This window comes from Mustela lutreola, chromosome 6 (assembly GCF_030435805.1).
Source record: "Mustela lutreola isolate mMusLut2 chromosome 6, mMusLut2.pri, whole genome shotgun sequence".
Lineage (NCBI taxonomy): Eukaryota > Metazoa > Chordata > Mammalia > Carnivora > Mustelidae > Mustela > Mustela lutreola.
This window is the reverse complement of record NC_081295.1, coordinates 100,259,430-100,284,371: the sequence shown is the minus strand read 5'-3', so window position 1 is coordinate 100,284,371 and position 24,942 is coordinate 100,259,430. Positions and strand designations below refer to the sequence as shown.

General features: G+C 42.2%; 1 protein-coding gene across 1 annotated transcript in view; it reads left to right on the top strand.

Annotated features, from left to right (window-relative positions):
* Positions 1 to 539: 539 nt before the first annotated feature.
* GCLC (glutamate-cysteine ligase catalytic subunit) overlaps positions 540 to 24,942 on the top strand; it is a 47,241-nt gene continuing 22,838 nt past the window's right edge. Inside the window, exons 1-3 of the mRNA XM_059178276.1 lie at positions 540 to 1,172; positions 23,633 to 23,745; positions 24,585 to 24,767. Coding sequence (XP_059034259.1) covers positions 1,023 to 1,172; positions 23,633 to 23,745; positions 24,585 to 24,767 — 446 coding nt within the window. The 5' untranslated portion in view covers positions 540 to 1,022. The remainder of the gene's footprint in view (positions 1,173 to 23,632; positions 23,746 to 24,584; positions 24,768 to 24,942) is intronic.

Here is a 24,942-nt window from a genome sequence, read left to right as displayed (position 1 = left end):
AGGTAATTTATTGGCCATCGACCCTAAGCACATCTGCATCGTGTGCACTCTTACAACAGCCATAGAAGACAGAATTCATATAATTTTACACGGGTATGGAGATAACGTGATCAAGATCTCACAGTCAGTAGATAGTGGAAACTGGAATTGAACAGGTGTTTCATCTGACTCCCAAGCTATGATGTTATTACCGTACCCTGCAGCTCTCACCTGTTTTTAATGAGCGTGAGGCCTTTTCTCACCTCAAAATTAATACATTGGGTTGTTCATTAATTCAAATAACCAAATTTCTTCCCCGGCTCAAAGTTTATCTCTTTGGGTTAGAGAACACATGTTTTACTCTATCTCCTCTGCTTTAAAGCGTGCGGGACTTCGCTCCCCACACCCCCTCCCCTTGGACTCCGCCCCAACCACGCCTGCGCACGCCTCCCCCGAGGCCTTCGTTGAGGCTCTTGGGGCGCTCGGCCACACCTCCTCTCCTGCACCGCCTTCTTTCCCCGCCCCCGCCCGTAGTCTATAAAACCCGGAGCGACGGATCGCACCCTGGAGCTGCGAGTGAGCAGGTAGGAAGACTGGGCATGCTCTGTGGCGGCGCAGGTCTTGGTCACAAGTAGGAAGAAGCCAGTGCACGACACCGGTAAAGAGAAGCGAGAGCCGCTGCCGCACTGTGACTGTAGGGTCCGTCGCCGCCGCCTCGGAGCAGCAGCGGGACGGGAGCCGGAGCGGGCGAAGGGCGAGGCCGCCGAGCCGAGAGCCATTCAGCCTGCCCTCCCGTCCTCTGCCTCCGTGTCCGCGCGGCGCGCCGGACCCCTGAGTCGGTCACCTGGGCGGCCAGGACCCCGCGCGGGGGAGCGGAGCGGAGCGGACCGTCCCTCCGCCAGCTGTGGCCCAAGGGCGCCCCCACGGGGCGCAGCAGCCGCTGCCTCCGCCGCTTTCAGCCGGCAACTGAGTGTCGGACTCGCGCCCCGCGCGCTGAGCCAGCGGCCGCGGTCAGCCCCGAGGAGAAGGAGGAGGGGGCAGCCATGGGGCTGCTGTCCCAGGGCTCGCCGCTGAGCTGGGAGGAGACCAAGCGCCACGCCGACCACGTGCGGCGGCACGGGATCCTCCAGTTCCTGCACATCTACCACGCCGTCAAGGACCGGCACAAGGACGTGCTCAAGTGGGGCGACGAGGTGAGCGCCCGCGGCCTCCGCCCCCGCCGGGCGCCCCTATCAGGCCACCTCGCGTCTCCTTTGTTCGGCGAGACGCGCCCCGCGCCCCCAAGGCGGTCCGCGCCCTGCGGTGCGCCCCGAGGGTCCCCGGACGCGTCCCCGCCCGGGTGCGCTGTCCCTGCTCTCCCCCGACGGGCGGCCGGAGCTCTCCCGAGCGTGGGGCCCTGCCCGAGCCTTCTCACTAGACTTCCCTCTCCCATTCATTCATTCTTAGGGTTTTCCCCTTCGTTGAACAAATGGGTTAGGCGCTGGGAGGGCGCGAGCGTGAGCAAGTGTGACATTTGGTGCCTCCGGGAGTTTTCAGTCTGGTGTATCTGCCGACCGTGTATCGGGGTCTCGCGTCCGGTGTCAAAATACGCTTTTGCGATCAGTGAGGAGGGGGCCAGGTTGTCCTAGAAGGGCCGTCGCCGCTAGGATTCAGGTCTTCAGGATGTTCGCTTCTGCCCCATCTCCTGCAGGTTCCTTTTTAAACCTCCAGCTGCTTCTCATCAGCTCCCTCTCACTCTCTTCACACACCTTTCCTCGCCCTCCACGCTTTGCCACCACTTTTTAGGCACAGAACAGGCATTACAACTCGGTTTTCCTAAAGAGGAGGAAACTTCTTGTACCACCATGCATGGGAACTCTTCAAGCTTCGCAACTGGGATTTGTTAGTGCCTTTCCGTGGCCTGGATCCTTTCTTTACAAGTCAGTTTCAACATGTGTTCTGCCTAGAGCTGAAATGTCTTTGAATTTTCAATTTGTTGAACCATTGTTTATTGGAATGCTGTGGAAAGCATTGCGCCCCCCGCCTTTAGATTTAGTTTTCTTCTGCCAAAGCTTTTTGTGCTCTCTTTCCGTTTTTTTAAAGACACATGTAGAAACCATTCAGATAATCCGATGCTTTTTTGAAAAGTGCTATTTTTTTTTTTATTTAACCATTTGGGTTCCATCGCTTGCTCAGGTGCAAATTTCTCTCTTAGTTGATGTTATTACTCTTGACCCAGGTGTCAGGGTGGTGCTACGCTGAGGCAATATCTGTTTCCTTGTAAAATTAGTTTGTCAGTTTCAAAAGTTGGACGATAATTCTGATTTTTACAGTTGAATTGCAGTGTTTTAAGTTTCAAAAGTATAATAGCAATTCACATTTATACTAGAAGGGGTTTGTCATACTTTGGACAGAAAAGGGGTGTGGTATTGTGTTCGGTAATTCTTCAGTTTCATTCTGAAGTTCCTTGTTGCTTCATAGCATCTGACATTGTGTGTTCATTTGCGTATTGTGTGCATTTAGTGATCTGTGCTCTATCCCCAGGTCCTGGATTTTTTTTTTTTCTGTCCCACATCTCTTTGCTTCTTTTCCCCCTAATAAACCAGCGTCTTTTGGAGTAGGGAATTTTGCAGGTCATGATCTGTGAGCAGGTTGAAAGACAAATTTAGGTTCTCCTTGACTTTTTTTTCCTCTCCAGAACTTAAAAAAAAAAAAAAAAAGTGAAATGGAATCAGATGAAGAGGATTACTTTGTCATAAAGAGGCAGCGTAGCATGTCAAACTTTTGAGTTATTTGAGAGTGCATGTGAGCAGGTCTGTATAGAGCCACATGAAAATTATTTCTTAGTATGGTTGCCAACTTAAGGAGTTTGAAAACCAGAGTCTCTTATTTATCATGGGAGGCTTCCTTGATGAGATGAGCCTCAGCAAAAGAGGAGGAGAGACGTTAACTACTTTTCGGTGTTAGGGCCGTTCCTCACACAGAGGAACTCACAGATCACATCTGCTGAAGTAGAAGTCTGCAGGCAAGGTCAGGTGGCAAGCAAGCATGTATTGTATGCAGAAGTCTTGAGAAGTCACTGAGAAACCAGCTGGGTAGATGGATAAAGTAGAGAAGGGTGTGGTGGGTGGTGTGGCCCTTGGAGATGGAGGATGGCTTTGCCAGGCAGAAAATGGTGTTTGAGATGTGATATGTCGGACTGCTTGATATGATACCAAATGACTGCTTTTTGTGGGAACTTTTAGTCTTAGAAGCCAAAAAACAAAACAAAACAAAACAAAAAAACCACCTAAAACCATGGTTAGAAGACCCTGCCTTTTGGAAATGCTTAGCCCTAGTTCCTAGGACAGTATCTGTATCTGGTAGTGTATATCAGAAAGAACCCTGGATTTGTAATGCCACTTGTATCCTATTCCAGAGCCTGCCAAACTGCCTGTATGATTGTGAGCCTTAGTTTCCTCTTGTGGAAAATGACAGGGTTGGACTCACCTAGCTTTTGTAGTTTGAGTAAGAACCGTTTCAATAACTTTTTTTTACATTAAAAATTTAAAAAATTTTTTTTAATGTACACATTTTTTTATGTACACATTTCAACCAGAATGTTATTTTTGAAATTCACCTGTAGATAATCTTTAAACTCTTAAAGCAAAGGCTACGAATCACTGAGGTAAAAATGGGTTGTATTCTAAACGTGTGTGCTGGCTTTTTAGAAATCAGAAGTATTATCCTGTGACAACCTTATGAATGCGTAGATTCCCAGATTAGCTTACAGATGCATCTTTCACGTTTGGTGAAAGAGGTCCTAACCCTAGCCACCATTTATTGTTTCTGGAGGAAATAGAAGTTCTAACTCCTGGGTTGCGGGGAGAACACTTCATTTTGCCCTAGGATGGGGGAGTACTGAGGGGGAGATTTAAGATGGATGTTCCTGGGTATTCTTTTTGCCTGCTAAAATTTCTACTCTACATATAAAAAAAAAGAAAAGCACTTACCTTTTCACAGCATACACAAACTTTTCAGGTGCAGATTTTGTTCATAACTGGAATTCGCCCATTAAAAGACAAACTTAGGAAACGTAGGCTGCAAACGTGGCAGTAAGGACAACTTTTGAATTCACTCTAGTGTTACCTGCCTGCCAGGCCTTTTCAGCTACTTAACAGCAGAGGCATTATCAGAATTGAAATCTGGCTGACTTCAGGTCCATTTCTTAAACACGCAATACTAGGTTTTGGATTATTTACAATGTGTGAGATTTCATCAAATCTCCTTTTACAGAGTTCACAGTACAGGTTGTAGAGGTGTCAGAAAACAACATTTAAAAGCAAATGTAGGGACGCCTGGGTGGCTCAGTTGGTTGGATGACTACCTTCGGCTCAGGTCATGATCCCAGAGTCCTGGGATCGAGTCCCGCATCAGGCTCCCAGCTCCACAGGGAGTCTGCTTCTCCCTCTGACCTTCTCCTTGCTCCTGCTCTCTCTCACTGTCTCTCTCTCAAATAAATAAAATCTTTTATAAATAAATAAATAAAAATTAAAAGCAAATGTATAGTTTTTCTAATTTTTTTACCCCAGTGTAGTGGCTCTCAAAGTTAAGGTAAATTGTCCTCTAGTTAGCAGAGAAGTGCATGTGAATTTAGGAAAATAAAACATGTCCTTGATATTTGAGTTTATTCTTACCATGCATAAAGCCAGTAAAGCTAGGATGGGGTATGTTAAGGGCTGAAATGTCACCCATTGAGTTTGAAGGACAAATTTGCCTATGTAGGTTAAGAATGCTTTAAGTGACTATTTAGAAAATGCATTGTTAATTAATAAGCTTATGATCCTATAGAAAAATAACATAACTCTGAGCTATAAATCTAGAATAGACAAAAAACACTTTTATTTGAGTGTTAATTAACGTGTAGCTTTGGACAAATTGCTTTATCTCAACCTCGGTTTTTTTAATCTATAAAATAGGAATGATAATGCTTTATAGGGTTAAGATTAAATGAGATAATGTTGATGAAATGGTTTACAAGTAAGTGTCTTGCCTTTTGAGTAAAGGCTCATAAATGGTAACTTGTTCACTTGGATGTTTTTAAATATCTGCTATATCTCATTTAAATAACCATGGTCAAGCAGACTCTTTAACGATTGAGCATAAACTGAGGATTGCATGGCGGCGGGGGAGGGTGTTGGGGGGGGTGGAGGGATGATTAAACAGGTGATGGGGATTAAGGAGGGCACTTGTGATGAACCCCCAGATGTTTGTGTGTAGGTGATGAATCACTAAATTCTACACCGGTAACTAATACTACTGTTAGCTAACTGCAATTTAAATAAAAATGTGAAGGAAAAAAATAATTTTAAAAATAGCTGTGATCATTGGGGAATGAAGCATTCTGTGTACGTGGACATTTTTTTAACCAGTTAACTTATCTGTATTTTTTTCAGATATAATTATATTCCATTGGCTTAGTTATTTTTAATGGTATTGATAGTGTTTGGAAAGTACAGTATTTCTGAATTGCACTTAAAAAATCTAAATTTAAATCTTTAAATCTAAAGGCAGTAATGCCTTTAATGCATTACTGGACATGGACTAGAATTAGATGTTGAGCACAAATATTTCTTGATAGTCATTAGGAATGTTCAGGTTTCTTACATAAGTCATTGAGTATTTTGTGACCCATAAAGCAAAGTTTTATTTTTCTGTTACTTTGCTATCACTGTGGACATTGTTTTAACAGTATTCATGTGTTTCTAAAGCACAGTGGTGAAATCAAGGAAAAATAAATTTGTGTCTGAACTTTTCATATACTTAAAGCATCTGAATATGTTGTTTAGAAAACTGGGGCATTAATGATGTTGCTGGTATTGAATGGGTGATATGCTGATAAGCTTGTTAATACTCTGTTTATACATTCATGGTTTAACCAAGTTCGGTGGGTTTTCATAAACATTTTACCATCTTTATTGTTATAGTTGACATGCAGTAAACTGCACATACTTAAAATGTAGTTTGGTAAGTTTTGGTATATGTGTACTCCTGTGAGACTGCCACCACGATCAAAATAATATACATCATCTCTAAAAATGTCCTTGTGCCCCTTTGCAATTCCCACTTCTCTTCCCACCTCCACAGGCAACCACTACTTTGCTTTCTGGCCCCGTAGTAGAGTTCTCATTTCCTAGAGTTTTAGATCTAGGAAATCATAAAGCATGTACTTTTCTGGTCTGGCTTTTTAGGCTGCTTGTATATTTTGGGATTCATTCATTTCATTGCATGTATCAGTTGCTCATTCCTTTTAATTACTGCATTATATTCCATTCCATGGATATACTAGGACTTATCCATTATTTGGCTATCCAGTTTTTAGCTATTATAAAACTTGTATGAATATTAGTGTGTAAGTCTTTGTATGGACTTAGATTTTTATCTACTTTGATTATTCCCTAGGAGTGATTGAACTTTTCAAGGAAAGTACTGAACTTTTTAAAAGTAGTGGTACCATTTTATATTCCTATCGGCAGGATATACCAGTTTGTCCACATTCTTGTCTTCACTTGATATAGTCAGTCTTTAATTTTAGCCATTCTAATAAGTGGGTGATGGTATTTCATTGCATTTTTAATATGCATTTGCCTTAAGAACAGTGATGATGAGTATCTTTTCATGTGATTGTTTGCCATTGGTATGACTTTTTTGTGAAATGTGCTTAAAGCCATTTCCCTAATTTTGAGAGTTCTTTATATATTCTAGATGTAATTCTCACCAGATAATTTACATTGCACATATGTTCTCCCAGGCTATTTTCCTTCTCTTAGTAAGGATGTCTTTTGAGGACAGAAGTTGTTCATTTTAATGAAGTCCAGTTTGTCCAATTGTTCTTTTATGGATTGTACTTTCCGTGTGTTATCTAAGAAATCTTTCCTTAATTCAAGGTCACAAAAGTTTTCTGCTGTATTTTCTTCTAGAAGTTTTATGACCTTAGGCTTTACATTTAGGTCTGTGATCCATTTTGAGTTAGCTTTGTCTCTGGTGTAAAGTATGGATTTTTTATTTTGGTTGCCCCAGCACCATTTGTTGAAAAGACTATCCCTTCTTCGCTGCCAGAGGTACATGGCCTTTGCAGCTTGTCTAATTCCAGTTGTCTATGTGTATATCTTTATTTCTGGAGTCTTTGTACTATTCCGTTGATCTATCTATCTTTATGCCAGTAGTATACTCTTTATATAGCCATAGCTTTATAATACGTTGTGAGATCAGGCAGCGTTAGCTCTCCCAACTTTCTTCTTTTTCCAGTTGTTTTGACTTTTTTAGGCCCTTTGAATTTCTACATGATATTTAGAACCAGTTTGGCAATTTCTACCAAAAACAAACCTGGGATTTTGACAGCAATTGCATTGAGTCTGTAGATCAATTTGGGAAGAATGGACATCTTAATAATGAGTCTTCTGACCCAAGGACAAGTAAATCTTTAACTTCTCCCATCCTTTTTTTTTTTGCTTTTTTAGTTTTTTAACATACAAGTCTCACATTTTTTTGTTACCTGTATCACGGTTTCGTGTTTTTTTTTTTTCTATTGTAAATGATATTATGTTGCAGTTTCTGACTGTTCATTGCTAATATATTGAAATAAAATTGATTTTTACATATACATCTGCAGCCTTACTAAACTTCTTGGCAGGAGAGAATTCTGCCACTGAGCCACCCATGCTAAACTTCTTGAACATGTGGGATACAGTTCTAATAACTGGTCTAATGTCTTAGCTAATTCTGTCACCCTTGTTATTTAAGATTAAGTTCAGTTTTATTTTCTGAATGTTTCTCTGCTTCTTTGCACGCCTGGTAATCTTTGACTGGATGTCAGTTATTGTGAATTTTACCTTGTTGGGTGCTTGTTAATTGTATATTCCTAACTCTGTTCTTTAAGCCTTGTTCTACAGTACAGTTATTTGGAAGCAGCTCAGTCCTTTGCCGTCTTGATTTTATAATTAGATCTGGAGAAGTCTCTAGGGCTACTCCCTCTACTGAGGCAAGACCTTTATGGATATTTTCCCCAATGTCCCTGAATAAGGAGTTAATCCATTCTGGTTTGTGGGAACACACTTAGCCCCAGCTTTGGGTACTTGGTACTTTGGTACTCCTGTATGGGTTGGTTTACTACTGAATCCTTAAGGGGGAATCCTCTGCAGATCTTCAGGGTTCTCTGATGTTTGGTCCTGTGAACTCTAATTGATTTGTTTTCCTCAGACCTTCAGCTCTATCTCTTCAATTCAGGGCATACTCCAGGTTTTGCCTTACCTTCCTGCCCCTGATCTAGAGCCTCCTCTCTTCTGGCAGTAAGTTGGGGCAATTGGTGGACTCGCTTTGCTTTTCTTCCCCATAGATCAGGAATCTCTGCCTTGTGTTAACTGCTATCCAGTGTCTTGAAAAAGCTGTTTCATATAGTCTCTCTCATTTTGGCTGTTTCAGATGGGAAGGTAAAATTGGTTGCTTTTATTCCCTCTTGAACAGAAGTAGAAGTCTTTCCTATTTTTTTCTATTCTCCTTTCGGCTCTGTTCTCCTTTCTCTGTAAACTTTGTCCAAAGGCTGGCTGTCCTCGTGGTTATAAGATACCTCCAGCAATCAACATTTAGCCAAGTTTCTTTTTATTATTTTTATATTTAAGTAATCTCTACATCCATCTTGGGGCTTGAACTCATGACCCCAAGGTTGACTTTCATGCTCTTTCAAATGAGCCAGCCAGGTAGGTGCCCCTAGCAAATTTTGTTTAAAGTCAAAACAAAACTATAGGAACTATATGCCTTTATGCTATAATGTTTGTCATTTAATATCACTGTTTTCATCCTATGATTGGGTATTTGGTGAAAACACAATTATTTGAAAAGTCTGCATACATTTTGTGAATAGACTTTAATTTGAAGATGCAAATCTAAGTCCCGGGTCTTCCCCTGAATGATTGTGTGATCTTAGACACAGAACTTAAATTATTATTATATTTTTTAAGATTTTATTTATTTATTTGACAGAGATCACAAGTAGGCAGAGAGGCAGGCAGAGAGAGAGGAGGAAGCATGCGGGGCTCTATCCCAGGACCCTGAGATCATGACCTGAGCCGAAGGCAGAGGCTTAACCCACTGAGCCACCCATGCGCCCCCAGAATTTAAACTCTTAAGACCACAATTTCCTCCTCTGTAAGACTAATAAAAAAAAAAACACAAAAAAAATCTACCTTTTAGTTTTGTGTGTGTTTTTTTTTTTTTTTTTTTTTTTTTTTTAAGATTTTATTTATTTGGCAGACAGGGATCACAGTGAGGCAGAGAGGCAGGCAGAGAGAGAGGAGGAAGCATGCGGGGCTCGATCCCAGGACCCTGGGATCATGCATGACCTGAGCCAAAGGCAGAGGCTTTAACCCACTGAGCCACCCAGGTGCCCCTACCATTTAGTTTTGAATTGTGTGTTTACATATGTATAGTTCCTAATTGTATTTTTTAACAATTTACTGAGAATACTTTAAATTCCATACAATTTATAAAAATCAGGAAATGCATACAAGAAATGGTAGAATTTATTTCCTTACCCTATCACCTTTTGGGTTTTAGCGTTGGTCTAAGATAATATAGTTCACTGGCTACTGACAAAGTAATTTAATTATAAAGCCATGAATACTAGGTTTCTAGAATTTTTTTTTTTTTTTTTTATGTCTTAAGCCTATTTGAGCTTCACAATTTTTCTATTAAAAGCAAGATGGTATTGTGAAAATGTTTTCTTGAAAAAAAGATGATATTGAAATTTCACTTACGTATGGCAGAAGACTAAAGGCTTTATTTCCATGATGGAAAACTTTTAAATTAAGTATTTATTGTGTACTTCCTATATATTAAGGACATAAGTATGCTAGGTCATGGGGTTGAAGAGAGAAGTCAAGAAAAGCGAGAAGCTCTCCACCCTTGAACTGGAGTAGGAGGCAGATGGGTGGATGCGCGGGAGGGAGGAGAGGAAGAGTTTGCTGTCTGTCGAGAGGTCCTGGGAGTCTTATGAATGGAAGGTGGGGAGTGAATCTTCTGGTAGGTCTCAGAGTGAGTTAGAGAAGCAAGGATCGGGAATGCACAAATGTGAGATTACGGAGGTGCCTGATGTTGAGGGAGTATTGCCATAACACAGGACTAAAGCAGGGAAAAGGGAATGCCTAGAAATTGAGGCTAGAAAAGTAGGTTGGCTTCAGGCTGTTGAAGGTCCTTTAATAGGCCATGTCAGGAGATACAGTATTGTTAAATCCAAGACTGGTACAAGGGAATTTCTTCCAGGTCCCTTTGATCATAGTGTGAAATGGAATGGATTGGGAGGATTAACTAGAGACAAGGACCACACTACAGAGGACATGTCATTGCTAAGTGAGAGAAGAGAGTGTAGCCTAGGAATCTGGAGATAAAGATTGGCATATATTAAAGAGATACTTCAGGGGCACTTGGGTGACTCAGTCAGTTTGTGTGTCTGCCTTCCCCTCAGGTCATGATCTCAAGGTCTTTGGATCATGTCCCACATTGGGCTCCTTGCTCAGCAGGGAAAGTGCTTATCCCTCTGCCTGCCTCTCCCCCTGCTTGTGTGCTTACTCTCATTCTGTTTCTCTGTGACAAATAGTCTTTAAAAATAATAATAATAATAAGATACTTTAAAGAGGGAGTGAAAGGACGAGGCACATGAGCGGTTAGGTTATGTCTCTCATACCCATTCCTGGCAAAGATGACCAGATGAATAAGACTCCCTGGCAGGATGGTTCCTTGGGGGAACTGTTGGTTTGGATATTCTTTTCTGCAACCCTTTAATTTAAGGAGCCCTCCACTCATTCAGTGGAAATACCAGGTAAGACAGAAGAAAGCTGGAGCAACATCTGAGCTGTGTGTATGGTGGAGCAGCCACAGGCCTAAAGATGGTGATTAAAACCCAAGTGGAGAGCCAGTTAGCCCAGGGAGAAGAAACCTTGGCCACACCTCAGAACCTTGATGAATCTGTGGCATCCTGAGAGGAAGCCGCATAGCGGGTAGTAGCGCTGTCCTGTGCGGGAAGGAGGAGAGCGTGCTTTCGAGAGCTTTGGAAGGATGGTAACTGAAGTGAAGCACTGTATTTGCTGGTTGGGGAGGGACTGGAGGCTTTGGCAGCAGCCTATCTGGAACATATTAAAAATTTGCAAGAAAAGCAAAAGTTGGTTTCTGGCCAAAATAAATGGCACAACGCCTATGGATGTTTTCAGAGCTCATAGGGTCCTTAAAATCTTGGTTATAATTTTAGAAAGAAACAGAATGGAACTATTTTAGTTGAACTGGATAGTATATGAATTTGGGTATCCCGTAAGGAATAACGTCCATGGCTGTTAAGTTGTCTCTGTAGCACATTGAAAATGATTGTAATGGATTGAGTATTTTAGAATAGCAACCCTGAGTCTCCAGTCGAAGATTGGGTTTCTCAGACCTGGTTTAAGACATTGGGGAAGCATGATTAAACCTCAGTCTTGTAGCCCAAAGAGCTCATTTTGGATACAACTTGCTAGCTATTCAGAAACCTTGGTTATCTGGATTGGTATATCCTTGGAGAGTTTATATGGCCACAATTCTGCTGTTGGACACTGGAGTGCTTTCTGTATGCTTAGGATTTCTGTGTCTGTCATGGTCAGACCATTTGGGATTTGGTAGTTAAACTTATTTCCAGAACAAAATTACAAAAGGGCCCCAAACCAGATGTTCCTCATTACATAAATGTTCACACACATCCATTGGTCTTGTCTCCCTTCCCCTGAGGTCCTTTTTTTAGTCCTTTGGATTTGGTTAATCCTTTTTTTTTTTTTCCCTGGATGCTGATGTAGCAGAGTTAAAACAAAACTGTTAGGCAAGAGACTCCGTGACCCTTTTCCTGGAAGCTAGTAAGATTCTGGGCTGTGACTCTGCCCTGTTTGGATTACCTGTGGGGGTCATGGACTGGGGTGCACAGGGCTTCACATATTTTAATGCTCCAGAGAGATAGTCAGGATCTTGAAGTACCTATAAAAGCTGGCTGGCACTTGTCTGAAGTTTTTTTAAGGGTTAAGGGTTGCACCAGAGACCTGCAACCCTAGGAAGTTAACATTTTTTAAATAAAAAAGTTTTGGGGGCGCCTGGGTGGCTCAGTGGGTTAAGCCTCTGCCTTCGACTCAGGTCATGGTCTCAGGGTCCTGGGATAGAGCCCCGCATCAGGCTCTCTGCTCAGCGGGGAGTCTGCTTCCACCTCTCTGCTTACTTGCGATCTCTGGCTCTCCGTCAAATAAAAACTTTGTTTTTTAAGATTTTATTATTTGAAAGGATATGCTCTGAGCACTTTAAACCACAGACAAACCTGAAGAGGTTATTTAGGAATATGTCCTTCATTTCCTTCTGGAAATGTTGACCTATTTACACAAGTTGGGTACGTGGAAGGTACCTTCTTAGCCAGCATGCTTCAGCAGCCCTGCCTGTGGTTAAGCCCCCCCCAAGGCTGCTACTGCTGTACTGAATTGTATCTAGGGGTCCTGATCCTGGGGCTTTAGTACTCAGAGGACTAGGAAGTAAACAAAAGGCTTCTAAGGACAGAGTTTATGTACTTTCCTCCTAAAAGCGTCTCAAGCCCTTACCCTTAGAGCACTCACTTAATACACAATTCTGAAAGCTTGACATCTGGCTTCTCAGCTCAGGATGAATTATAATAAACAGATCAATCGAGGCAGAAGCGAGAGAGACCAATTCAGAGAGCAGTTGTGAAAACCACATCTAGATGTGGCAGCCCATTGTACTTCTAAGAACCTTGCTCTGCTGTGATTCTAGTTAAATGAAATTGCTGATGAAGTCTGAAGCCTTAATAAAAAACGAAAGTGTGTTTAGGACCTTCCTATTGATAGCAGAGGAGGATGTAATCAACTTTAGAGGGACTTCCACTCATACATACATAAAAATTTTTAAGATATCATATGCTTAAAAGGGGTAAGCTTTGGACAATAAGACAATGCATTTGAATAAAATTACCTTCCTGGCAGTGCAGAGTGAGTAGTGTATTTGAAAGTGAAAGAAAAATGGCTGATCATACACTAAGAATTTCTAGAAGAGCTTAATAGAAATACAGAAATACAGATTTCCCCCATCAACCAAAAGTAAAGCATCCCTATGAAACCCTTTATAACCCAAAATGGTGTAAAGAGAAGAAGCAATTACTGTTAATATATGGAAAAGATTTTGGGTGTTTCCAGACTCCCAAAATAACCTTAGACCTTTTTTCCTAAGCTTTTATTTGAGAGAGAGCATAAGCACAGGGAACAGCAGAGGCAGAGGGAGATGCAGATTCCCCACTGAGCAAGGAGCCCGACTTGGGGCTCAATTCCAAGGCCCCTGGATTATGATCTGAGCTGAAGGCATCTGCTTACCCAACTGAGCCACCCAGGTGCCCAACTTTAGACTTTCTTGGTACTTTGGGATGTATCTTACTAACGGGTGCACAAAATAACCTAACATAAAGTCTAGATGCTCACTGACACAGGTCAGAACTATGCCTACTTTAGACTGATCTGCTGGATGTGGTTCCCAGGGGTGTTTGGGGTGCCAATTGTCTCTATAAGGGCTTGCTGGGGGGCCTTTAATTTCGCCTTTTTCCATAAAGGCAAACAAAAACAAAAACCTCCAAATTACTTTCAGTTAGCAAAAACAGATGCTGTTATCTCTCACTTTCTGTAAGTTTTGCATTATGGCATTTTTTGCTTTTATGAAAGACCTACGTTAGTATGTTTTTCACTAACCGAAAGAACTCCAAAGAGGATTTTTGCTTTTGTGGGGGCCTGGGGGAAGGCAGTTACCATGCTAATGTAAGGTCTTTTTTAAAAGCAAGTGGCCCACCACGAACTTTTGGAAAACGGGGAACACTTCATTCTAATTAATTCTGTTTGCGAAAGTTTTTACAGGGACACTGTACTTTCCAATAACGGGGAAACCTGTGCTCTTCTAGGGCTTTCAACAAACGAAGTGGCTTGACTCAAATTTTTGAAAAGCTGGGGGACACTTGTATTGCTTTAGAGCTGGAAGGAATTTTTTTCTTGCCCCCGCTTATTTCTTCAAATGATGAAGCTAAGGTGCCCAGAGTCTAAGACAAATTCCAAATGTCTGTCATGGTAATATTTCTAAGAGAAGAGGGAAAATTAAGGCTGTTCTGAGCAGGGTGGTGCCCCCTTGGGGGTGGGGACAAGGAGGGGCTCGTGCTGGGGGAGCCGGGTGATCAACAAAGGTTTCTCTAAAAAGGTAGCACTGAACTTGAGACCCACAGGAGCCAGCTGTGTGAAGGGCTAAAGTAAGATCTTCCCAAGCAGAGAAAAGTGCTGTCAAGGCCCTGACTTGGTTGTTGGGAAAAGCAGAAATGTGGCCACAACATGGTGGGGAAAAGGGAGGTTTGAAAAGGGAGGTGTGGTGTTTTTTGCTCAGTGGGAGCCGCTTGAAAGTTTCAAAGAGGAGGGGGATGACTGGATCTGCTTGGTGCAGGAACCCAGGACTACTTAACTGTAGAATTAGGCAGTGTTCTACACTATGAGCTTTCACTTTTAGCTGAAGCCCGTGGTCCCTGAAACAAATGCCAAAGGAAATATTCTGGTGAGATGGTGCTTCCCTTCTCATCAGTGACCTATTCTGATAGTCTCTATTTCGAGATCTTTCTGTAATGTTGATTATAGCCGACAGCATTTGGAAAACACCTCTGAGACACTGTTCTGCCTCAGTAACCGTAGCCTCACCCACAAGCTGGAAAACAATGGGCACCAGCATCCGCGGGGTGCTGTGTAGTTGCTGCTACTACTTTAGGCAGTTGACACAAAGCTTGTCCTCTTCCCAGTATCGGATGGACTCCAAAGCCTGCTTCCCCCATACACCAGCTCCCAAGTAAGCAGGAGGAAGAGTGCTCGGACAGTCTTCATGGGCTCCAACCCAAGAGGAGACGGAAGGTGGACAGAAAAAGAAAGAGGAAAGGATGGTGGTGATAAAGGAAGTCGGCTTTTTTTGTTTGAGGGAACATCTAAATATCTTAGAGCCACAGATGCTCAAGTGTTTTTTGTACCAGAGGGCCAATGATTCCCTTCTAGTGAAACGCCAACATCCTTTCAAAACTGTAATATTGAATATGCTTGGTAAATTTTTCGGTCTGCGGGACAAATGCTAACAGGTTTAGTAATGTGGCTGCGGCCTTCCCAGCTAATCTTCTGCTGGCAGTGGAGCCCCGGGAAAGGGCAGAGGCGGGTGAGCCCTTTACATGAACATCAGGCTGACCTCACTTGATAGTTATGCAGCCTGTGCCAGCCTCGGCCGGGGGCAGCAGATACTGGGCCAAAATCAAGTGCTTTGACTTACCTCTTTAATGTGAACTTGAAATCTGGCAGGAAAGGAGTTTGTATTCATAGAAGTCTCCGTCTTCCACATCTCAATGTAAGGATAGAACTGCGCTCTGAGTGGGATCTGCCCAAACATCCAGGAGTCTTTCCTGAGGAGGGGCCCCTGATGCTGCCTTTGTGAGATGGAATTATGCAAGAGTGTGCTCAGATTCTTGCAGTGGTGAAATATAGCATTAGAACTGGAGTTGTTGAATCTCTGCCCACAACCCCCACACCCTGCTCTGTCACTGGGGGCATAGGTGAGCCCTTCTGGGCACAGCACTCACTTTGGAGATGGAATTTCTGTTTTAGCATTGGCTCTCACTTAGTCTTTTTAGAAAGTGCTTTTTTTTTTTTTTAATAAACAAACCTTAGTTTGGTGGGCTAGTCTACTAGTTCTAAAAACTAAAACTCCAAACTTCTATTTTCTGGGCAGTCCTTGAATTCAGACCAACCTAACTTCTACCGTAAAGGAGTATCCTTGTTTTCTTGCTCTCCCAGCACTAGGCGTGCATTTGGGCAGAGCTGGGTCCCACCATGGAGAGTGGGTTTTCTCTCTCCAGGAGCAGCATGCCCCCCCCCACGAAAACCCTAAGCTCACCCACAGCTGCTAGGAGCCACCTCACAGGTTCTTGGTGCACAGCCCCCAATACTGAGCGCCGCAGAGCAGTCGATCCAGAGCAGCCTCTGTGTGGGGACCCAGATACCTCGCTTCTTGTTAGCCATGTGGTGACCAGGACTCTGGCTGAGGAATGTGTTCACAGCAAAGAGCTGAGTACTGCACTTGTCCTTGGAACCCAGAAGCTATAGGTCTGAAATACAGATGTTTTTAGGTAAATAAAAACTATATTTACAATACTGTGTCTTCGGGAAAGGTTAAGGTTTAGGGTTAGGGTTGTTTTAACTGCTGAGTGCCCTCACCATTGGTGACTTTACTTGATGGAACTGCCTTTTGTGTCGTTAGTTTGTGTGAGAAGACTGGTTGGGTTCTGCTAGATTTCATTAGAACATATGAATTCCTGGGATGCCTGGGTGGCTCAGTTGGTTAAGCAGCTGCCTTCGGCTCAGGTCATGATCCCAGCGTCCTGGGATCGAGTCCCACATCGGGCTCTTTGCTCGGTAGGGAGCCTTCTTCTCCCTCTGCCTGCCATTCTGTCTGCCTGTGCTCGCTCTCTCCCCCTCTCTCTCTCTGATAAATAAATAAAATCTTTAAAAAAAAAAAAAAAAGAACATATGAATTCCTTAACATAGTCTACATAGTCTTTTTTTTTTTTTTTTTTTTTTTCTTTTTAAGATTTTGTCAGAGAAGAGAGCACAAGCAGGGGGAGCTGCAGGCAAAAGGCTGACGGCTTAACCAACTGAGCCACCCAGGCACCCCTTCTTTCCCTCCTTTAAAGTCTTCAATTTTTTCACTTAGGCTTCATATTACTAATCTTGGCATGTGAAAAAATTTTTCTCTGTGTGGGCCAAGATAATGATTCAAGGAAGTTACTTCACTGAACCATACAGGAAATTCACTGATGTTATGTATTGTTAAAATTGAGATTAACACATTATAAATAAAAAGCCGTGTACTCTGTAAACTGAAGTCCTAATCTAGTCCTAATCTAGGATGCCAACAGAAGACCAGGTCAGGGTGAGGCCACATTTATTTTGTTTTCCAAAAGCGTAAACTTCCCTAGAGTACACTCTGTGTAATTCTGTAAATTAACATCTGTAAAAGGACATCTCTAGTAGGAGAGAAAGTCAAAATACATCCAATAATTTAAGAATTTGATATGTCTTTAGACTAAACTAAAGCATTCTTTGGGGCCCATGTGGCAGTTTAATATAACCTATCAGCAGTTTAAAATCTCACCGTACACAAGGCTGTACAAAAGCACGTGTGTCAGGAGTTTCTACCTCATGGTTACTAGTCCCCCAGAAGTGCTTAGAAGTTACCACATAAAACAGTGGTTTTGATATTTGTAGTGTCACTAGATGTGCCTCACCTGGGAGTTTGCCTTAAAACCCATTCTGAGCCCCATCAAATGTCATTATATCCATATCAGAATTTTTTACTCAAGTTGATTCAGTATTTGAAGCACAGCTCTTCTTTTGGTCTCCTCATTTTGGTCGTCTCTGTTTAAGTGCAGGTGTTTAAAACTAAGCATCATGGCAGCTGGCTGCTCTTTGGGTGCTCTGAGTTTGGGTCTCTTGCTAGGTATGGAAATAAATGCCATCAACTGGACAGTTGAGCATGCACTCAAACCTACTGGCCATTTGTATTTTGCCATGTGAGAAAACGGTCTTCTGGACAGAAGACTTGGCAGCTAGCTTTAAAACTGCTTCTAATGTTGGGGCACCTGGGTGGCTCAGTGGGTTAAAGCCTCTGCCTTTGGCTCAGGTCATGTTCTCAGGGTCCTGAGATTGAGCACCGCATCGGGCTCTGCTCAGCAGGGAGCCTGTTTTCCCCCTCCCCACCTCTCTGCCTACTTGTGATCTCCATCTGTCAGATAAAGAAATAAAATCTTAAAAAAAAAAAAAAAAAAAAAAAAAAACTGCTTCTAATGTAGAGGAGGACTGTTGTGGCATCATCTCTATGGGGTGGACCCAGTTTATCTGCATCTCTGACCAGCCAGACCTGTGATTATGCTGCAGTCAGAATGTTGGTGGGGGAAAGCTTGGGAATCCTCTGGGAGGTTGTTGAAACATCAGTAGACCCTCTCCTTCATCTAGCCAGTCCCTTTCTTCCAGGAAGCCTTCTGATCCCCTAGACTGGATTAGTTCTACATACGTACAGTTCCGCTTGGTCGTCCTGAGCACTTACCCAAATCGTTTCCTTCTTTTGTGTTACTGGCTGTTGGATCTAGCAGCAATGGAAGTTTGAGAACAGGAGCTACACCAGCCTGACTCATCGTATTGGCAGCACCTATCCAATACTGGGCCTTGTTGAGTGGGTGAAAGGACGGGTGGGGGGCCAGACAGCAAGCCTGTGGGTTTGGGTGCTAATCTGTCATGAACTCTGACTGTATCCTTAACCCACAAAGTGGCTGTGGACTTGTTTTGGAGTTAGTGTAAAGAGAAAACTGGATCTCTGAGAAGTGGCAGGTAGTTCTAGCAGGAGTCAAGACTACTGCTTGGGCCACTGGAAAAACACCAACAGTGGAGTAGAGGAGCTGGCCCTGAGCCCCAAATTTTGAATTTTGATAGGATGGCTGGAGACAAAAGAATTTCTCAAAGTAGAACCTCCCTAAACACAAGGAACTTCCTCTAACTGCTTCTGAGCCATATAGAACTAGATTGCTTTCCTAATTAAGCACCATTTTTACCTCCAGGGAGTAGAGATTTAAACACTCCCATTTTATAAAATGTCTAGCCTTTCCTTAAGTTCTAAGCTCCTTAAAACCCTTACCTTCGGGGCACCTGGGTGGCTCAGTGGGTTAAAGCCTCTGCCTTCAGCTCAGGTCATGATCCTGGAGTCCTGGGATCCAGCTCCACATCTGACTCTGCTGGGTAGGGAGCCTGCTTCCCTTCCTCTCTCTCTGCCTGCCTCTCTGCCTACTTGTGATCTCTCTTTCTCTGTCAAATAAATAAATAAAATCTTAAAAACAAACAAAAAAACCCTTACCTTCATGGTAGAGTACCCTCAAAATATTTTTTTTTTTAACAAAGGAAACTTATTTTAAACTGGTGGTAAATCCCATTTAAAGGCAACATAAATCCTAAGGGGAAAAAAATGAATATTTTGATATTAACAGTTACTCTTGTTAACTTGAACTCTGATGCCACAAGTATTTTACAGTCTACTATATATCCAGCATTGTCTGGTGTACTGACATCATCTCAATTAAGATTCTTTATTTTATTGGCCTAATTTTGGATAAACATAAAGCACCTCATGCTTGTGTAAACCTGCACTGAATAACTAGTCGATTATCGTGTTCAGGTCATTCCTAGCAACACTGTATATGCATAGCCTACATAATAGTCTTTTGAGTGGGCCTTTGTCTTTGATTCAGCTGTTCTGAGATATAGTGGCTTTTTGCCGTAGTGGGATAAAACTTAACCTTTTTAGCAATGAAATCTAAATTTTCATTTTCATTTGTAGAAAAAGTGCACATTTAAAAATGTGTGTCTCGCATAGTGGCTAGTTATTTTTATTGTCTCTTCCCCCCCTATAAAAAGATAACTGATGGGTACTGTGTAGCAGCATCCCTAAGTTACATTTAGAGAGTTAATGATCTGTGTACCAAGAATAGAGCCCAGTGGCTATTTTTGCTACTTCCAAATACTATGTTGATTACACAAATTTGAATTAGTCACTCTACAGGCCGCTTATGATGCCTTTGGGATTGTGTATGTGTGCAGCGTGCATAGATGTTGCCGTAACTCTAAATACACAGCCCACATGCTGTTTCAAACATGTTTGGAAGCCAGTATGTTTAGTCCTTGCAATGTGGTGTGTTCAGAAGGGACTCTGTGCCCTCTTGTTATTTTCTCCTTGATTTTGCCTTTTCTCTCATCTGTTGGATGCAAAAAGGAAGTTTAAGATGGGGACAAAATCCAGATATAATAAAAATCACTGTGACTTTAGGTATTCTACATAGGGACAGCATTGACTTAATGTGTCATTTTATTACCACTCAACAGCTAGCTCACTGAACCAAACTCCATTTTGGCTCTAGCTTGGCTGTTAGGAAAGATTGAGTTAATTATTTTGATGCTTGTGTGATCTAGAATTAGAAATAAACACAAATGTATTGAGGTGGGTAGGGGAAGGGTTTAAAAAGGTAACAAAAAAGGCAAGAGCTGAAAGAACCCTCCTGAGCACTGAGGCAGAAAATCAAAGCGACTTGGGGGAGGGGAGATTACGTCCAAGAACCTTAAACTTGAGTTTGAAAAGTGTTTAGGGAGTTCTTAAGGCTTCTAACTCAACTTCCAGTTTATCCAAAAGTTAGTGCGTTTATTTCTGGTTTTTTTTTTTTTTTTTTTCTCACTTGGGTAAATATTCTGATGTGTTTGTTTCATTTGCTTAATGAGATCATGGATGATTATTTTTTAATTAGGGAGAGTTGGGTTTGTAAGCATTTTATTTTTTATTTTATTTATTTATTTATTTATTTATTTATTTAAGATTTTATTTATTTATTTATTTGACAGAGAGAAATCACAAGTAGATGGAGAGGCAGGCAGAGAGAGAGAGGGAAGCAGGCTCCCTGCTGAGCAGAGAGCCCGATGCGGGACTCGATCCCAGGACCCTGAGATCATGACCTGAGCCGAAGGCAGCGGCTTAACCCACTGAGCCACCCAGGTGCCCGGGTTTGTAAGCATTTTAAATGTCATCCGTTTGGCTGATATTTAAAACTCGGGCTGAGGTTGAGCTTTTTGTTCTTCTGCCCTTCCCATGCTTTAAACTCGTGGTCTCACAGTGATTTTGAAAATTAAGGATTTCAATTATTTCAAAACTTGGAAACTAACAAGAGTTATTGCACTTTAGCCTATTTATATAAGTGGGTGCAAAAATTTTTGCTCCTTTTGTTAGCAGATAAATGATGGGAACCCAGTAAGCTAGGAAGTATCTCTTCATCTGTCTTGCAGGAAATGCTCTCTGGTTAAGAAGGGGACCCAAATAACTGATGATGGCCTGCAGATGTGCTGGAGCCAACGATCAAAGGAGGAAGTTTGGAAGTAGGAAGATTCCTCCTCAGAGTCAGCAAGGCGTTGTAGAGCCAGAAGCTCTGACCTGGGCCAAAGCTGGGCTAAGGCCTCTGCTTAAATCTAAGACTGTAACTGCAATATCTCAGCTTTTATGATGTCAGGCCCACTTCATAAAATTGAGGCATAATCAGTTTGTGAGATTTTCAGCCAGCATTATATCCTGCCCCTGCCTCATATAGCTTATAATGATTATTTCTTAAAGATTTTATTTATTTGAGAAGAAGAGACAGTGACCGAGATAGAGCACAAGCCAGGAGGAGAGGGAGAAGCAGGCTCCTCTCGAAGCAGATAGCCAGACATGGGGCTTGATCCCAAAACCCTGGGATCATGACCCGAGCTGAAGGCAGATACCTAACCAACTGAGCCACTCAGGCCCCCCGTAACGATTTTTCAAAAACTTTCTTACCACTCTCCAAAATTGGCATTCTCTAGAGTCCTAGCAGCAAAGTGTGCTGTGCTTTGAGGGCAGGCAGGCTTGGTTCACATTCCTGCCCTGACCCTGTGGCCTTGGGCAGCTTATTCAGCCTCTCTGAGCACCTTTGCATATCTGTAAAATACGTGATCCTTCCTTCTTTGAATTATGGATTTGGAGATTAGGATCCACATATGAAAATTCACAGCATGCCCTTTCTTATGCTCATTTAAAAGTAAACTTGTTTCTTACACTTAGGATATTTTTATATATTCATCCTGAGACTTAATGAAGTTTCTTGTTCATCAGTTCTTAGCTTCTCCATCCAGATCTAGGACTCCCAAATAGCTATCTGAAAACCTGTACTTAAATTTGGGAGCACTTCTGGATTCTGCAGCTCACGGTTTTCAGACATTTTATATTGAGTGATTATACAAGTGCAGATTTCACATTTCTGGTTCATGTAGCTAAAGCAAGTAGTCTTACCTATTTCTTGAACTAAAAAATTCTAATAGGAAAGCAATAATGGGAACTTAAATTCTTCAGTAAGACCGCTGTCTTAGTTCAGGCTACTATAACATTTACCATAGATTAGGTGGCTTAAACAACAGACGTTTATTTCTCATGGTTCTGGAGGTTGCGAAGTCCAAGGGGAAAGGTGGCAAGAGATTTATTTCCAGGTGAGAGCCCTCTTCCTAGCTTACAAGCAGCTCTGTCCTCATGTGGTAGAGAGATCATCTTTCTTATTTCTTCCATTAAGAACACTAATCTCATCCCATTGGGGAATAAGGGTTTCAACATGTGAATTGGGGGGGGGAGTTGGGCACATTCAGTCCATAGCAACAACTAATAAAAGGTAGTTTTATTGAAAAGTTTATTGAAAGTTTAGTTTTTGTTGTTTAAACCTGCCAGGCTATTTTCTTTGGTTTCCTGACATTTTTCCCCTTTATAATTCCATTTCTTAGCTTAGGTGCAAAACTGTCTCTTGTTGAACATGGCTGTGTCTGCGTTAATGGGTGGCTGACTGCAGTGCCTGCCCAAACCAGGCAGGTACGCATAAGTAGAAAGAGGCCACTGCAGACCAGAGCATGCCCCACCCTGTAGGAATGGGCTTCTGGGTTGTTGTTTTCAAGGCTGGAAATCTGGATTTACATGTGAAGTGTCAGGTAGATACTGGATATATTGTTCTTTTTTATTTTTTTCCTTATTTTTCTTTTATGATAAGCCAAACAAAATACTTCTTTCTGCAGACTGGTCTGCTTCCTAGGGCAGTAGTTTATCACCTTTTCTCTCTCTCGGTATTTTGCCCAGAGGGTTCTCTCAAGTGTTTGCCTGAAAGACCTGATTCCATACCTTTTCACTTACATATGGATGTTTTATTTCAGCCGTAAATCGTGATTCTGAGTTTCCACTGTTTACACCAACTATCATGATTTAAAGCATCTGATTTCAGGGAAGATAAAAGCAGGCTTTATTTGTACTCCACCCAGAAAAGTCTTATTTGATACTAAACTCCTCATTTTTATCCGAATTCTACCAGGTATTATAAATGCACTAGTGCACCTTACATTGTAAATCGTATATGGTTTCAGGGTGGGGAAGCTGTCTTAAGTTACTCTTGAAGAACCAAAACTACATTGCTGCAACTCCTAAAATAACTTGTCCGTACTGGTGTGTTTATGGTTATGATTTAACTCTCCAACAGTGAAACTTAACAATGGGATTTAATAACCTGCCAGTAAATGAAGATTATCTGCCTTGATAATCTGTCCAGATACCCACTCTCATAAACTTACAGTGAGCCACTTGAGGAAATAAATTTAAAAATGCAACTTCGTTTTGTAGCTGCAGTTGACCGAATTTTAGCTTTGAAATATTTGTGAAGTACGATCTATCAAAATCTTGACTTTTCTTTGAGATATTAAGTAGAGCAGGAAAAAGAAGTAATGGAGAAGTAAGTTCTGGTTCTCAAACAGGGGCACTATTGACTGATTTTCTCCAGTTTTTCATACTGTGCAAAAGAACACTCATTGTGTGCCGTGTAGTGTAAGCAAATGTGACTGTCTCCAATTACTGTGGGCCCTTTTTGACCTTCTTATCTCCCTGCCTCCTAAAGGTTACACTGAACACAAGTCTGGAAGAAGCTTAATCTTTCTTTTACTTTCAACAGGTGGAATACATGTTGGTGTCTTTTGATCATGAAAATAAGAAAGTCCGGTTGGTCCTATCCGGAGAGGAAGTTCTTGAAACTCTACAAGAAAAGGGGGAAAGGACAAACCCAAAGTAAGCAGATAAACCAAATGGTTGCTTTAGTGTTTCTGAACTTGGTAGAACTACGAAAGTGGAATCGTTCCTCCGGTGTCTAGGAGGCAGGATGGCATTGTAGATGAGAGCACAGGCTCTGGTTCTCCTGCTTCGTAGCTGGGTATACTCTTGGGCAAGATGCTTAATGTCTCTGTGCCTCTCTTTCCTCAGCTGTAGAGTGAAGATAAATCCCTCCTGTGTGGGGTGTTGACATTTTAAATACATTAATGTATTTAAGTACTTAGAACTATAAACACAATATGAAGCCTGCTTACCATTACTAAATGTTGAAAGGAAAAGGGGGGTAGCAGAAACTGTGGACAGAGTGTGACTCGGTGTTACTGAGATCCCAAACCGTGGGATCAGATAGAACTTAGACTGAGTTTGTTTGGCTGGCAGGATTGTCTTTTAATATTTCTTTAAGCAGACAAAGAGGTGAAGGGACATGTGCTTTTCAGTTCCATTTTCCTGCTCACTCAATTTTGGGAGACTGCCTTTGAGTTTGGAGGCCAGCAGTGAGCTGAAAAAGCCCCTATGGCCTCCTCTCCTTTCTCACAAAGTGGGCAAGCTTGTCTTGGACAGCGAGCACACTGTGTGTGGTTTTCAGTTACTTACAAATATTTTGGTCCCTGTACTTCCAACCCTTGCCTAGTTGAGGAGCTCTGGAGAATGACCAGCCTTTGAGAACTGTAAAGGAGTTCTTAGCTTCATTTATATGGAGTGATGTCTCCATTTTTGGAAGTGACTTTTTAAAAACTTCTAAAAATTGAGTAGACAGCAGCAAAATATGAGGGAATGGAATTTTCCCTCCTCTGTAGCCATCCTACCCTGTGGAGACCTGAGTATGGCAGTTACATGATTGAAGGCACACCCGGACAGCCGTACGGAGGAACGATGTCCGAGTTCAACACCGTCGAAGACAACATGAGGAAACGCCGGAAGGAAGCGACTTCTTTATTAGGAGAAAACCAGGCTCTCTGCACAATCACTTCATTTCCCAGGTTAGTTCCTGTATGAACATGCCCCAGCAGATCGTTCAGAGCTTTAGGTTCTAAAAGAGCCAATCATGACCCAAGCATTTGACCGTCCAGTTCTCATACTTCACAGACAGTTCGTACTTTATGTGCTGCATTTGATGGACTCTGTCACATTAGAGCCATAGGCAGACCTTGTGTG